The sequence below is a fragment of the Belonocnema kinseyi genome, chromosome 7, assembly GCF_010883055.1.
Source record: "Belonocnema kinseyi isolate 2016_QV_RU_SX_M_011 chromosome 7, B_treatae_v1, whole genome shotgun sequence".
NCBI classification, from domain to species: Eukaryota; Metazoa; Arthropoda; class Insecta; order Hymenoptera; family Cynipidae; genus Belonocnema; species Belonocnema kinseyi.
Window position 1 is genome coordinate 22,921,464 of NC_046663.1, and position 14,853 is coordinate 22,936,316.

General features: G+C 33.4%; 1 protein-coding gene across 1 annotated transcript in view; it reads right to left on the reverse strand.

The window, feature by feature from the left end:
- The window catches only part of LOC117177333 (sn1-specific diacylglycerol lipase alpha), a 187,094-nt gene that overhangs the window by 18,570 nt on the left and 153,671 nt on the right, over positions 1-14,853 (reverse strand). The window contains exon 13 of the mRNA XM_033367959.1: positions 12,204-12,336. Within this exon, the coding sequence (XP_033223850.1) occupies positions 12,204-12,336 (133 nt within the window). The remainder of the gene's footprint in view (positions 1-12,203; positions 12,337-14,853) is intronic.

Genomic DNA, 14,853 nt, shown 5'->3' on the forward strand with positions numbered 1-14,853 from the left:
GTGCATCGATACTTTGTATCGATACTTTGTATCGATGCACTTGGTGACTCTTCTTGGTGCCGCCTGACCGGCGAGCCTGATGGTAGTTTCAAGAGTCTGGCTTCAGTAATGTTGATTGAGCTTTATAAAAGGGAAACTCCATTATCAAGCAGCGTTGGCTGGGTTTCAAGACTTTGTAGGGCGAGAGCAGCTGACTTTGCGAACAATACGGCGATGCCGGTAAGAGTAGAACTAATGGATATTTATAAGCAAAAAGAAGATCCGACTTTGCGTTTAGTTCAAGTTTTAGAAAGAACGTTATATTCGGTAAATAATGCGTCTGTGAAAAAAGGAAGTGCAGGTTTAGTAAACCGATCAACTACAGCAAAAAGTAGACTTTTTTCGAGTGATTCTCTCGAATGGTTGAATTTTAAAAAAGATGTTGAAAATTCGACAGTATTAGGTGAATAAAGCGAACAAGAAAATATTTCACGTTTAAATGACGCATTGAAAAAGGTGAAGTGCGTTATGCAGTTAGTGTACTTCTAGCGTCGAGCTGTGATTCGAGTGAAATAATTAAAACTTTAGAACTTCATTGCTGTAATAAAATAACTGTTGCTCAGAAAATCATCAATGATCTTAAAAATCTACCTATAATAGAATCCGGACAAATAAGTTCAACGAGATTCGCGACGAAGATTAAAAATGCTGTAATCACATTTAAAGACTTATCTTTGACCGGTTATTTGAATAGCCTTAATTTAGTTAGAAGTATAGGAAAAAAATTTTCTTCAGCACTATAATATGCATATAATAGATACGCCGCAGACGCGAGTATCGATAAATCATAGTTAGAAAAACCTGCTGAATTTTTGTTAAAGAAGCAAAATTGGCTGTTTCTGGCGAGATATTCGATGTTGAAGCGACAGAAACATCAAATCCGTAAAAATCATATTCAAATGCGTCATCCCGCGTAAAGCAAGAACCGGAAAAGTGTGTGCAGCGGCACACGATGTAAACCAACATAAAAATAGCAAGTTTCGCGATAGTTAGAAATAACGGTTTGTGCGTTAATTGTTTAAGAAAACAGCACATAAGAGAACATTTGAAAGAGACAAAAAGCATGACCATAACAGACAAGTGTTTCATTTAAAATTCTACCAATATATGTACAGGTTCCAAAACGACCTATAAATACATTTGCGTTATTAGACCAAGGCTTAACAATCACTTTGATCAAAGAAAAATTAATGAAATATATGGGAGTTCGTGGAGAAAAAATAAATCTATCTTTACAGGGAGTTAATAGTAAAAAAATTATCATGAATAATTCGGAAAAAGTAGATTTCAACGTTATATGTTCTTTTGGTAAATTTAAAGTTAACTGTGCAATGACCGTAAAAAATTTAAAACTTCCTACTAAATTTATTAGCAAAAACTTTATTTATAATTTGCAAAAAGTTGAACGCGGCGACGAATTCTATGAAGAAAAAAATTATTGAACGAATTATTCAAGTATTATTTAGATTTATATAATATCGGCGTTAATTTAAATATTAAAGGTAAAAACGAATACGATCATGCATTGATAACTTTGAGCGAAATTACGTAACTCATGGGAAACTACTAGGAAACCGGTCTGTTATGGAATGAAAATTACAATTTAAAATTTGAAAGTTACATCACAGCGAAGAAGAGATTGTTCTTAATCGAGATTAGAATAGATCGATATCCCATTTACGCCGTATTTTATTATAAAGAAGTACAACGCTTTATTGACAAGAGTTATGCTGTTAAAGTTAAAAGAGACGCTCCTACATAAAAAATTTGGTATTTGCCACATATTAGTGTACATAACATGAATAAACTAAATAAAATAAGATTTGTTTTTTATGCCGCGGCTAAGACGAACGGTGTCAGTATCAACGATTCACTTGAATCAAGACCAGATTTATTGCAAAATGTAGTGGGTAGTACGGACGATATGTACTTGCGAATGAAAGTAAAGAAAGAAGATCAATGAGCGCAACGATTTTTATGGCGAGGAAAACATAGTGATAGGGAGCCGGATGCTTTTGAAATGACGAGCTTAATTTTTGGTGCAAAATTCTCTCCATGCAACGCGCTTTATGTACAAAGGAAAAACGCTGAACGATAAGCAATTACTAATTCGGATGCTTCAATTAGTATTGTCAGAAATTGTTACATGGATGATTATGTATCTACCAGGCGAACAGAAAGTGATTCGAAAAAATTGATTCACGATGTAATAAAAATAAATTCGGAAGATAATTTTGAGATGCACGCTTGGGTGTTAAATAAGCGAGGCATACTAAAAGATATAGTTTTTAAAAAACAACAATCGAAAGAAAAAGAAATGGGATTACGCGACCGAGGGGGAGAACGCGTGTTCGGGTTGTATTGGGACACTATTGACGATAAATTAAAGTTCAATGTCACTTTTTCAAAATTTCCGCAAAAAATAATTTTGGTTTTCGATCCACTAGGACTTGTCGCGCCTTTTACATTAAAATCGAAATTGATTATGCAATCAATTTGGAGAAGTGGAATCGGTTGGGATGACAAATTGCACTAGCGGGAGCGCGTTTAGTAACATTTATACAAAATAAAGTTGAAATAAACAAATCAAAACGATTTTTTTGTCAGATTCAAGTACCGTAATTCAGTGGATCAAATCAGAGCGGCGTACGCATCAAGTTTACGTACCAAATCGTCTAGGAGAAATAGGCGAGCTTACGAAAAGTTCTGAATGGTTTTGGGTTCCTACACTGAAAAAAAATTGTTCTTGAATCAAGTAAATGTTAATCGGTTCAAGTCAATCGCAGGTACGAATTGGGACGATAGAATATGAGTTTGTTCCGAATAAATAAATACTTGCTACCGTATGCTTGGAACAAGCGTACATTTTCTTAATCTGAGAAAATATATTCTTAGATAGAATATCGCATTTTATTATTCTAAAACTTTATTGTGTTACTTCATATAGAGATGTATTCAAATGCAGAACATAGTTTACTTCCAAGAAATCATTTCTAATACACTTCAAGAATATATTTTCTTAATCGAAGAATATGAAGTATCGGATAAATAGAATTAGCCGCAACTGAACACTATTTATCAACGAAGAAAAAAATTATTTTCAAAATTATTGTTATATAATCTTCATTTTTTAAATTATTAAAACACGTAATTCTCGCACACTGTTACTTACAAATACAATCGCACGCTTAATCGCTTTGAAAAATCGCACTCCACGAGGATTCAAAACCTACCTAAACTACCTAAACTAGTGTCTTAACCGCGCGATCTACCGACTTCGCTATCGAAGCACTTGGATCTCGGTGACAAAATCTCGAGTAAGAATTTCAAGGCAGTGTCGCACGAAGTCGTATGGTGAGCCTCAAACATCTTCAACTAAACTTTGTGGAAATCACATGTTTCTTTTAAGAAAACATCTTTCTGATCATACTTGAAAATTTCCGAGAGACTTTAATATCCCATTTTTTATTTATAAAAATTTTAGAATTGAATTTTACTTATTTCAAAAAAGGCTCTATACTTTTGTTTTCTTAATATATTTTAAAATGTTATAAAATATCTAAAAGTAATAAACAATAAACAAAAATTTTCCATAAAATGCGCAGTTTTTAATTTATCCAACTCTTTTATCGTATATAAAACTCTCTTACTCAATTTTTAATGAAAAATAAAATTTCTTAAACAATAATATAAAATATGCAAAAAATCGAAGTCAATTTCACTTATTTAACAAGGGACTTAACACTTGTTGTTTCTAAATATTTAAAACGCTTAAAAACGACTCGAAGGTAATGAATAATAAAGAAAAGTTGCATATACAAAAATTCTTTAATAACATCAATGACAAAAAATAATGTTCTGCTATACGAAAATTTTCATAAACCGCAAAGTTTTTAATTTATCGAATTCTTTTATCACACATTGTTTACTAAGATTTGAATATGGAATGGCTTTCCTAAAACAACAATTTAAAATATACAAAAAATAATTGAACTTCACTTATTTTACAAAGGGCTCAATGCTTTTTTCTTTAAAAATGTAATCCGCTTAAAGACCATCTAAAGCTTATAAAAAATTAATAACTTTTGAGTGGAAAAATGCTTTAATAACCTCAGTGACAAATAAATATTTTCTTATTTTTTAAAACCTCTGTAAAACGTACAGTTTTCTATTTATTTAATTCTTTTATAGTACTTTTTAATTAAGTTTTTAATTTAAAATAACAATTTCAGAAAAAAAAATAATTTAAAATATGTCAAAAAAGTGATCGCTAGTCTGATGAAAAATATTTATTTGCTTCCTCCTTGCATTCTCAATTATTTTATTTGAAAAAATTTTAATTGTCAATTTTTAAATTACACTTTCATAAAATGAAATGCATGCTTAATAAACTTTTTGAAAATGTTATTGAATTCTTTTTCCTTAAATATTTTGATTTATAAACGCATAAAATTTTTTTAAATTATCAAGAAAATGTAATAATTGTATTTTTAAGCATTTTTTAAAGCTTATAACTTTGTTTTATGCTGTCATATATTTATTTTTTATTATTTGCAAAAATGTTTCACTGTTAGAAAAATTTGAAATGGTTTAATTTTAAGTAGATTAATACATACAAATAATTAGCGAAAAAAATTATAGACGCAGTACATTTATAACCTTTTAATACTTTAGGAATGAAATTACTTTTGAGTCTTGCATAATTATTTCAAAATTAAAAACATATTTTTTTTAAATCTATTTTAAAATCTTAAATTCTAACAAACAAAAACTTACCGACGCAATAAACTTATAATCTTTTAAATAGTTTTATGAGTGACTTGATTTATGTGTCAGCTTAAAGTTTGTAGTTTATGAAAGTTGCGAATTCCTATCTACATTCGTATAAATAAAATTGATTATGTGCACTAATGTTTTGAATTTTATAAATGTTATTTAATTTCAAAATAATTGTTAGCGGCGAAGAGAACCAACTGCATACCATGTCAACTTAATAAGATACTTTTGCAGCAAGAAGTAAATTAATTTAGACTAATATATTAATTTTCATAATATGTGTGCGATGTCTATTATATAAAGTCTACAGTTTTTATACTGAAAAAACTGATGGGATTCTATCTTGATAACATAGGTATCTTAAAAGTAAATCTGGCATTCTTTTCAAATAAATAATTATTTGAAGGAAAATATTCAAGAATTATTCTAAGAGAAATTATTTCTTCGCTGAATACATTCATTTTCTCGTCTCAAGAACATGAACATTGTTTCAATTAAAATAGTAGTCTAAATAAGTAGATGAATTTACTTGTATCAAGAATTTTGTTAGAGTTTTAGTTACTTATCATGAGAATATTGTATTCTTAATTTTATTAAACTTCACGCAAATAAGTAGAATGAAACAAATGAACTCAGTAGTTTTTTGCTTAGAGTAAATATATTCTTGATTCAAATAGTTGTCCTAATTCTATTATTTTCTTGATTCAAGAAAATCGGTCCCTTGTAAAAAGAAAATACTTGCATCTTTAAAGTAAAATCAGGCTAGTAAATTAGCCTACTTGATTCAATGCAAATTTTTTTTCACTATACAACGGAAAATGCGGCTAACGATGCGATTCGTTATTTAGACGAAAAAGGAGTACTACGGATAAAAGGCCAAAAAGATTTTGCACTAGGGTTAAAATTTAATAACAATCCCATCGCATTCTATAGTAAACATTTCGCTACTAAAATTCTCATCGAAGAATATCATCTTAGGCTTTAATATGCAAGTAGAAACGCTGTTTTAAATGAATTGCAACAAAATTATTTCATCATTGGCCTTCGAAGTGCGTTACGTTCGATTATCCATAAATGTTTAATTTGTAGATTACACAGAGGAAAACCTCAAAATCCGTTAATGGGTGATTTACCGGAAGCAAGTTTAGCCTTCGGACAAAGACCATTTAGTCACTGCTGTATTGATTACTTCGGGCCTATTTTCGTAAAAATCGGCAGGCGAAGAGAAAAACGTTGGGGAGTTTTATTTACCTGTCTAACAACACGGGTGATTCATATTGAACTTGCGCATAGTTTGAGTATGAGTTCCCTCATAATGGCAATAATGAGATTAGCTGCTCAAAGAGGCGTACCTTTATATATGTATAGTGGTAATGGTACAAATTATCGAGGTGCTAGCAACGATTTAAAAGAAACAATGATAAAATTAGGCAAAAACAAAAAGCAGATTTTGCTTTAAACCAATAAACTGAATAGCATTTCAACCCTACCAACGCTCTGCATATGGACGGCGCGTGGTAAAGGATGATCCGGTTTGTAAAAACGGCTTTGCAAACTGTTCTGTTTGATCAAGTGCCCCGCGAAGAAATTGTATACACATTGTTATGCGAGATGAAACATTCGGTAAACTCAAGACTGTTGACTCACGTTTCTCTCGACCCACGCGATAAAGAAGCGTTAACGCCAAATCATTTTTTAATAAGAGCATCGTCAGGCGAAATGAGACTGAGAAAATTCGATCCAGAATTTATTTGCCCTCGTAAACAGTACAGAATTGCTAAAAATTACCCAGATTATTTTTGGAAACAATGGATTCGTGAGTAGTTGCCAAATCTCATTCCAAAAAAATCTGGTCCGATTTTCAAAATTGGCCTATTACCTATTTCTGCGACGGGAACTTCTAGACGACGGGCGGCACATATTAATTATTCAAATCTTTCGCTACCTATTTACATTTTTTGTTGTTTTAATCTCTAGAGATTTAATTGAAAACATTTTAATTACTTTCGTGCAGCTTCAACACAACGAGGCGGGCGGAATGTTAAGATTGAGACTTATATCCAATGCGATTTGATTCGTATTATCTTTATCTTAGAGACTGAGCGCCTGTCTGTACAAATTTTGTGTAAATGTGTGTAAGAACTAGTGCCAAAATCATTAGTATGCTTGATATCGTGAATGAGGGAACATCGCTCATAGTTTAGAACCGACGCGTGCACATACAAAATTGTAACTATCGACACAAAAATGGATTAATAATAATTCGAGTGGAATATACGAGCATAAATCTGGTGTAATTGAGAGAAATATAAAAGAAATGCTCAGCTTGTTTGTTAACTTGTTAAACAAAGATTTTCTTTCATTAGAAACCCATAAGACATCTAGCTTGTAATTTTCCGAAAAATGGACCTTACATCAATTATCTAACTCGCACGGAATGAAACCTTTCAATTAACTCTTCACCAAGAAGAGTCGTTATCAATTGCAGAATTAATTTATCAATTAAATTTAGATTGTGTGAAATATAGACCGGAAATTGCATTCAATGAAGGTAAGGTTGAAAAATTAAGCCGATTTATTTTCTCGGGGTCTGAGAGAAGATGCGCTTTTAAATCTTCCTCATGCCAGCGCACTAAGTGCGTGAATAAGAAAAGTGCTTCGTCATAAATCCAAAAAATTACAGGGTATCCACCCTTAAGGAGGTCTGCGTTTAGCGCAAATAAACATCTTGCAACACAAAAGTCGTACTTGTTAGGCGATAGATAGACCTAGCGAAAGTTGGCTTCACAAACCAAGGAAATTCAGTTCACCCTACGATCCGAAGACAACGACAATAAGGAGGATACCGGCCACTGAATCGATTCCAGACGTAAGGCTAAATCTGAATAGAAGTGGCGCCCAATCTGAACCAAACCGAAGCAGCACCAGGCAGGTATTGACAATAGAGAAATGGAGATTTTGATTCGCTATTCTGTACTGGAGGTCTAGCATTGAATATCGATTATAGCGCATTACTGTCCCAATAGAAATTTCACAATGGCCTTTCTAACATCTAATTTTAACCTCACTACTTTAAATTAAATATGCGATAAAATTTAATTAATCGATGCGGAAACAGACCACAGTCCTGAGAATAAATCTGTCAAAATTTGTACTTTCAAACACTTCCCGAAGCTCATATTATTTTGACATCTATATGGACACAATTCAACATAAATAGTTATACGGTCAGTCGTGTCCCGGTCTCCGGTATTAAAAATGGCCATGCATCGGCTGCATTGACAAGTCGTAGAAAGCACAAATTACTTCAAACGGTACTCCCAACTTTTAGCTAAAATACGGAACAATGGTTGTCATTCAAGGTACGTTCCGTACATTGATACATAACCACGTTGAAGTTCCTAACGTAGAGAAATTACAGTATTTAGAATCATTTTTTAATTTTTTAAAGACTAAGCTTTGCGCAAAATTCAAGTTTCTTCTACCACCGAAGAAAATTACTATCGCGGTTAGAACCTTTTGGAAAAATCATACGAAGATAAGCACTAATAAATCTCACGCCATTTGAGTTTATTATTGCGTTTATCCATTCAAGGAAAAGAATGATGCAAAGGGTTGATAACTCGCGGACGGATCGCAACAACACCTTCAATCTTTAGCTACACTACGTGTAAATTTAAGTCACGAAATCGTCGTTTCTATTACTGAAGAAAAAACATATAAATTTCACTTTAGAGAAAAGTGATGATACAGTAAAAAGAGTGAATTCCCAATATTAGAAAAATAAGGTTGATGCAGTTATAAAAGTTACTGATCCAGATAACGTAAAGCAAGTCCGGAAATTCTTAGGTCTTGCCGGGTATGTCCACAAATTTATATAAGATTTCGGTCGTAAGGTTGCCCCTTTAAAGAATTCATTGCGTAACAATGTACCCTGGTCATGGGGAGAAAGAAAGAATGAAGTGGTCAAAGAAATTAAAACAATATTCGTTAATCGAAGATATTAGGCGCTATTCCGACTAGCAAACGCCGAATGGAAACACGTGTTGTTGCATATTATAGTCTGAAAACGACTCCGGAAGAACTAAAGTATCACTTATACATCTTATAGATTTTGGCTGTATTTTTTGCTTGAAAAACATTCCACATATTTTTAATAGGATTTACATTCACCGTATTTAATGATTGCAGCGCGATAAAGGCTACTGTAAATAAAAAGAATACTCAGGCAAGAGTTGCTCTTTTGTGGGTGTATCTACAAGACTATAAATTTCATGTCGTGTATCGCCCTGGAGTGCTTCTAGCTCATGAATAATATTTAAGTCACAATCTAAAAGACTGTTTTGCCGTCGATGTTACAGAAAAAGGAATGGCTTGAAATAGCACAGGTACAACATTCAGACATTAAAGTAATCCTTAAGATTTATAAATCAAGCAATATGCAGCAAGAGACAAAAAAATACTTTGATAAGTATGACCTTGAAGGAGATATTGTTTTTTAAAGACTGACTCGGGTAATAAATTGGTGGTGCCACGAATGTTGCGTTTAAATGTTGTAAGTTCGTGTAATGACGAACAAGGACACTTTGCACTCGAGAAAACGTTAGAGAAGGTACAAGAACATTATTGGTTCAGAGGTATGAGAAAGTTAGATGCTAAATACGTGAATGCATGTCTATATTATCAATGATACAAAAATGCATCAGGACGTAAACCTGGTTTGGTTCACCCCATACAAAAATTGGTCAGTTAATTGCAATATTCAGAGTACCCGCCCGTATAATAAATGACAAAGAAACGGCGCTCATGTCACACTCATTTAATTTTTTTTTTTAGGAGTATAGAATCAAGCACGCACTTAACGCAGTTGCTACACCGCGTGTGCACGGACAGTGTGAGTGAATGAATCGCACAGTTTTAAGTTTACTTGCAGAAACGAGCGTTGGAAACACCGAGGAGTCACGAGACGAGAGCGTGAAAAATTTTCAGAGCTCTATCAACTGTCCTACCAACGGGACTACAAGAATGTCATCGACTCAACTTCTTTTTGGTTACAAATCGCGCAGTATGGCTGAACCAAGGATACTCGCGGCGATTCATGATACATTAGATCGGATTGATTTTCAGGAATTAAGGTCCGCGACCAAGGCGTCCATGGATGAAGAGCAGGTACGACAGACGAAGAGGTTCGATATTCGCAGGTGCAAGTAGGAAGCTGGTAGCCAAGGCGAAAGGACCCTTCAAGGTAACAGCTGTTCTGCAAAACGACAGATACGAGGTTCAAGACCTTCGGGACTTGAAGAAATCGCTAAATCAACGCAGTATTGTAGCAGTCGACAGTTTCCGGAGATGGGTCACGTTTGACGCTACTCAGTGAGCTGTTGAGTAATTGCAGTAGGCTGCGGTGACATTGGCAGACAGAGCGATTTTCTACAGTGACTGATATTGACATAATTGTGACGTAAGTATGAATCGCAGTCAGTGACTCTGAGGTCCGATCTTTGGTCAAGATCGGACAAGGCGCTGGCGAGACTAGGAATAAGACCGAGTCTAGTATTCCTAGGATAAGGAATAGTCAACCTTATATTGGATGGAATACTGAGCGGAGGTCAGGACTGAGGTAGTTGAAGTCAGGGCTAGCACTGGATTGAGGAGGTCGGTTGCCCTCTTAATCGTAGGTGCCCTTGGCAAGACGAGCAACCGGTAAAGTAAAGCTTGGAAGTGACTGTTGTTGCAGAATAGCCCTTGCCTAGTGGAAATTAAAACCTTAGAATATTCCTCGCCTTTACTTCTAAATCCCAGTATAAATCGGTGATAACTGGATATTGATGGAGACTTTCAGAGAACTGATCATTATATTGCGGGGTTCTATTCGAAATATAGCTTTCACCCTTCCTTTACATGATATTTCTTTATAGATAATGAGGTGTCTCTATTTAAAAGAATATTTAAAAGTTTATCTGGAGCTAAAGGATCTCTAAGTTGGTTTTAATGTATCAGTTATTGCACAAACGTTTTAATAAAAAATCCACTGGAGTCAGAATTACATGGTTTCGGCGATGCGACTAAGAAAGTCTGCCGAGCTTGTACCGGATGAAAACAAATATCTTTAACAGTAAAAAAAATCGAATGTTGTTAAACAAATACAATATTTCATTGTAGTTAAATCATACCTTAATCACATAAACAGATTATGTCGTCATTAACTTACTTTTATACTGAATCTGCAAAAACAGATGACGCCATCATTACCTTCTCTATCTAAAAGGTTTCCAAATAGATCTGGAAGCACGGACATGAACCTTATTGTAGCATGGACCAAGACCATGTCAGTAACAGAAATCTATAAATCTGGAATACGCCTTGTCTATCCATTAATGTGCACAAAAAGCTGCATATTCATGCTTTTTGTTTCAGTCGTCACACAAGTCAATAATTGGAAATCGTATGTCAATTTCTTTTAATCTATTTTAAAATTAACTATTTACTTCTAAGTATTTTAAGTATGGCACATTTTGAAAAAAAACTTATGATCAAAACAAGAAAAATACCAATTCTCGCTTTACATGTAACAAGCAATTTAAATTAAAATTAGACGAAAGAACGAAAAAATGACGCATTTTTGCATGAGAAAATAAATAAAAGCGCTATATGATAAAATAAAACAGAAACACTACATCAAATATATTTATACAGTTTGTGATATCATGCATGAATGATTATATTAATTACATGGGTAGCAAAAAATTCTCACGATATTGACACGTATCAGATCACAGTACAATTACTGACACTTTTGTCTTTCACTGTTGTACAGTTTAAAATTTATTAAATAAAACTTACAGTGTCAATAACTGTAAATTCTCAATTTATTATCCATCTATCTAGCCTATTCCTATCTACAAACAGTCATCAAACACACATTGCGAGGTAGTTTCTTGGCAAATTGGAAAAAATACTACCTACTTTCGTTGACGTAAAAATATTCGATCAAGCAAAATATTATATCACGTGATAAGATTGAATGAACTTTGCGATCTAAATTGAAGAGCAGACTAAGATTCTTGTCTACTGTAAAGCTTTAATTTCATTAATTTTAAATAATTTATGCTTAAAGTCAACTCTTCTAATTGTTAATTAGAACCAGGTTGAGTCTCTTTTCTCTCGTGTATTTCTACATCAACGATAATCAAAGTCGTACTATTTGGCGAATCTGTTCTGCTATTCAAAGAATTATTTTCAATAGAATTTTGATTATCGTTAAAATTATTATCGATAGCAGTTCCTTTATTGGGGTTTTCTTTCAAAACTTCGGGTGCGTTTATTGTGTCCCCTAGAGGCTCATATTTAATTGAGGAACTTCGACTAACAGGATTTTGCGACATTACCTTTTTAAGAGCCTTAAGCATGTTATCGGGCATATGATCTTGAATCATCACAGGACTGATAAGCACCTCATCGAAGTCACAAGGTCCGGCCCAGAGTGCCTGGTATACGGGCTCATGTTTTCCCAAGAGTTTTCTGAAATTAAATATAATTTTCAATTTAAACCAAAAAATTCAACATGCATAAAAAATCACCTACTCTTGCAGTTATATCGTGAATAATCATTTTTTCAGAATGAAATTATTTCTTATGACACAATATACTCAACTGAGGACTCGCGTATTGCGGCCCTTTCGAGGCGAGAGTCTTTATAGTGCTAGGAATTATAATACCGGACCGGTTTCTATGGGACCTAAAGCGTAGTCTTTTTGGTTAGTAGGGGGGGGGGGGGGGGGGGGGGGGGATTTAAACATTTCTGACTTAAAATATTTTTAAGTCTGCGAATCACTAAAAAAGAAAGTTTAAATAAATTTTATTGTAAAAAACTGTTTTTCAGCGCAATCTAATTCTGGCTGTAGTATCTATAGTATATTAAATGTAAGAAAAATTATGTTACTTTATTGATAATTGAAAATAAAATGCTTGATGATATTAATAGTACCTTGTAATATTTAGTATTAATATTAAAAGTAATAATCATACATTTGTGAAATAATAATAAATAAACAAATAGGGGTCATCCTTAAATTACGTAAGGTGTTTTTCTGAAATTACTGCTCTCCAAATCCTACAAAGACTTAATAAACTTAGCGAGCGAATATAAACTATATTAACTAAACAAACGTGAAACCTTTATTTAATTAGTTTTAGAAAAATAAAACGTTTTAATAACAATAAGAATTTAGTTTTACAAACGTTCAATTTTGTCATTACTGCAGGGCCTAAAATGTCTCTTTGGCTTGAAACTCCAACAATTTCATACAATTTGTTTTTTAAATTAATCTTATTTGCAGAAATTGTACCTTTTTTTAGTTAAAAATGCAACTGCCTAGGTAAAATAATTCTGTATCGGTTGGAAACCAACTTTATTCTTAAAAGTTCACATTTTTGGTTTTGATAGAAAATGACCTTTCTTCTTTAAACTTGATACTTTTGAATTGGAAATTTACATCGTTAGTTGAAAATTTGTATTTTTTGTAGACAGTTAAACTTCTTGGTTGAAAACTGAACTATTTAATTAGAAAATTATGTATTTTGTTAAAAATGCGTCTTTTTCGGTAAAAAATTAATCTACTTGTTTGAAACCTATATTTTATAGTTGATCCTTTAGTTAATAATCTGTTTTTATTTATTCTGAAATTTATTTTTAATTATTCCTCTTGATCCTGGCTATAATCCTGGCTCATGTTCTCATACTCTATTTCTCTACGTAAGCCTTTGTTTTTTGACCTTGTTTACAAAATCCTATGTTTACTCAAGTAAAGGCTTTCTTAAAATTTTGTTAAGCAGGTTACGTACTCGACTTTAAGAGTCAGACCCTCTGATTTATTCGCCTCCGCTGCTTTACAAACTTAAACTTAGAGGCCTGTGTCTTACCACAGACTGAAGTTTAAAATTATATATTGTATTCTTTTTAAAGTGTTTTCCTTGCGGAAAGTACAGTCCCATGTTAAAGAATATGAACTTAGTGAAGTAACGAAGTGGCGCCATCAAGTGGAGATAGAATTATATATATTTTATAAAGGAGGCCCATACTTTGCTAATAATTTGCGCCTATGATTTACGCATGCGCGCACCTAACCTACAGCCCTGAAGTTGGAAAATAATCGGACTTGCACTGTAATTTAGATTTACAGGAAGCAGGGCCGACTCTACTATAACGCGAATTACGCGATCGCCTAGGGCACCAAGTTTTGGGGGGCACTTAATTTGAAAGACACTGTTGAACTAAGTAGCATTACTCTATACGAACAAAAAGAAGTTACACTTGATCATCTCTTTGACGAGCATGCGTTTCTAGAATGTCTTTTTGCCAAACATTTGAGCAGAATCTCTGGCTGCTTTGATCTCGTATAACAGTATAACTTTCCCCTTAAACCCATCTATTATCCCCGCAGTGAAAGCTAATTTTGCGCCCGAAATTTAATTGTCGGGAAACATGTCGATATTTTCGGGATTGGTTGGCGATTTCGGTGATTTTAAGAAGTCCGCGTGGCGGCGTGATTGTCACCAGACCTACCAAAAAATGAACAGCTAGCGGCTTAGTTGAATGGCAACCAAGATGGCCGCGGTTCTGGTATGCGCGACATGGACGAAAATGGGACGTTTTTTTGCCTAGACCTGGTGTGGGTTGGATCATGCTTCAGCGCTCACTTGATTGCGTTGTAAAGGCCATCTCGTATGCATGAGGTAGGCATTTCTTTAAAACATGTATTGTTGAAATGCAGATGAATCAATTTGGTTGTATTGAATAGGTTTAACATGCGAACATACTATGTTTCATTAAAACTTGATTTTAATCCAAGGTTTCCGATCTGTTGCCCCAGCTTTTCTCCAGGCGGCCCTGACAGAAAGTATAATTTACGTAAAAAAACAATGCAATAAAAAAAACATAAAATAGCACATGATCAAAAATGCATTGAGTTTTTTTTCATATTACATAAAATGGTTTGCTTGTGCAAATTATTCTTCACATAATTATGAATGGAAAAA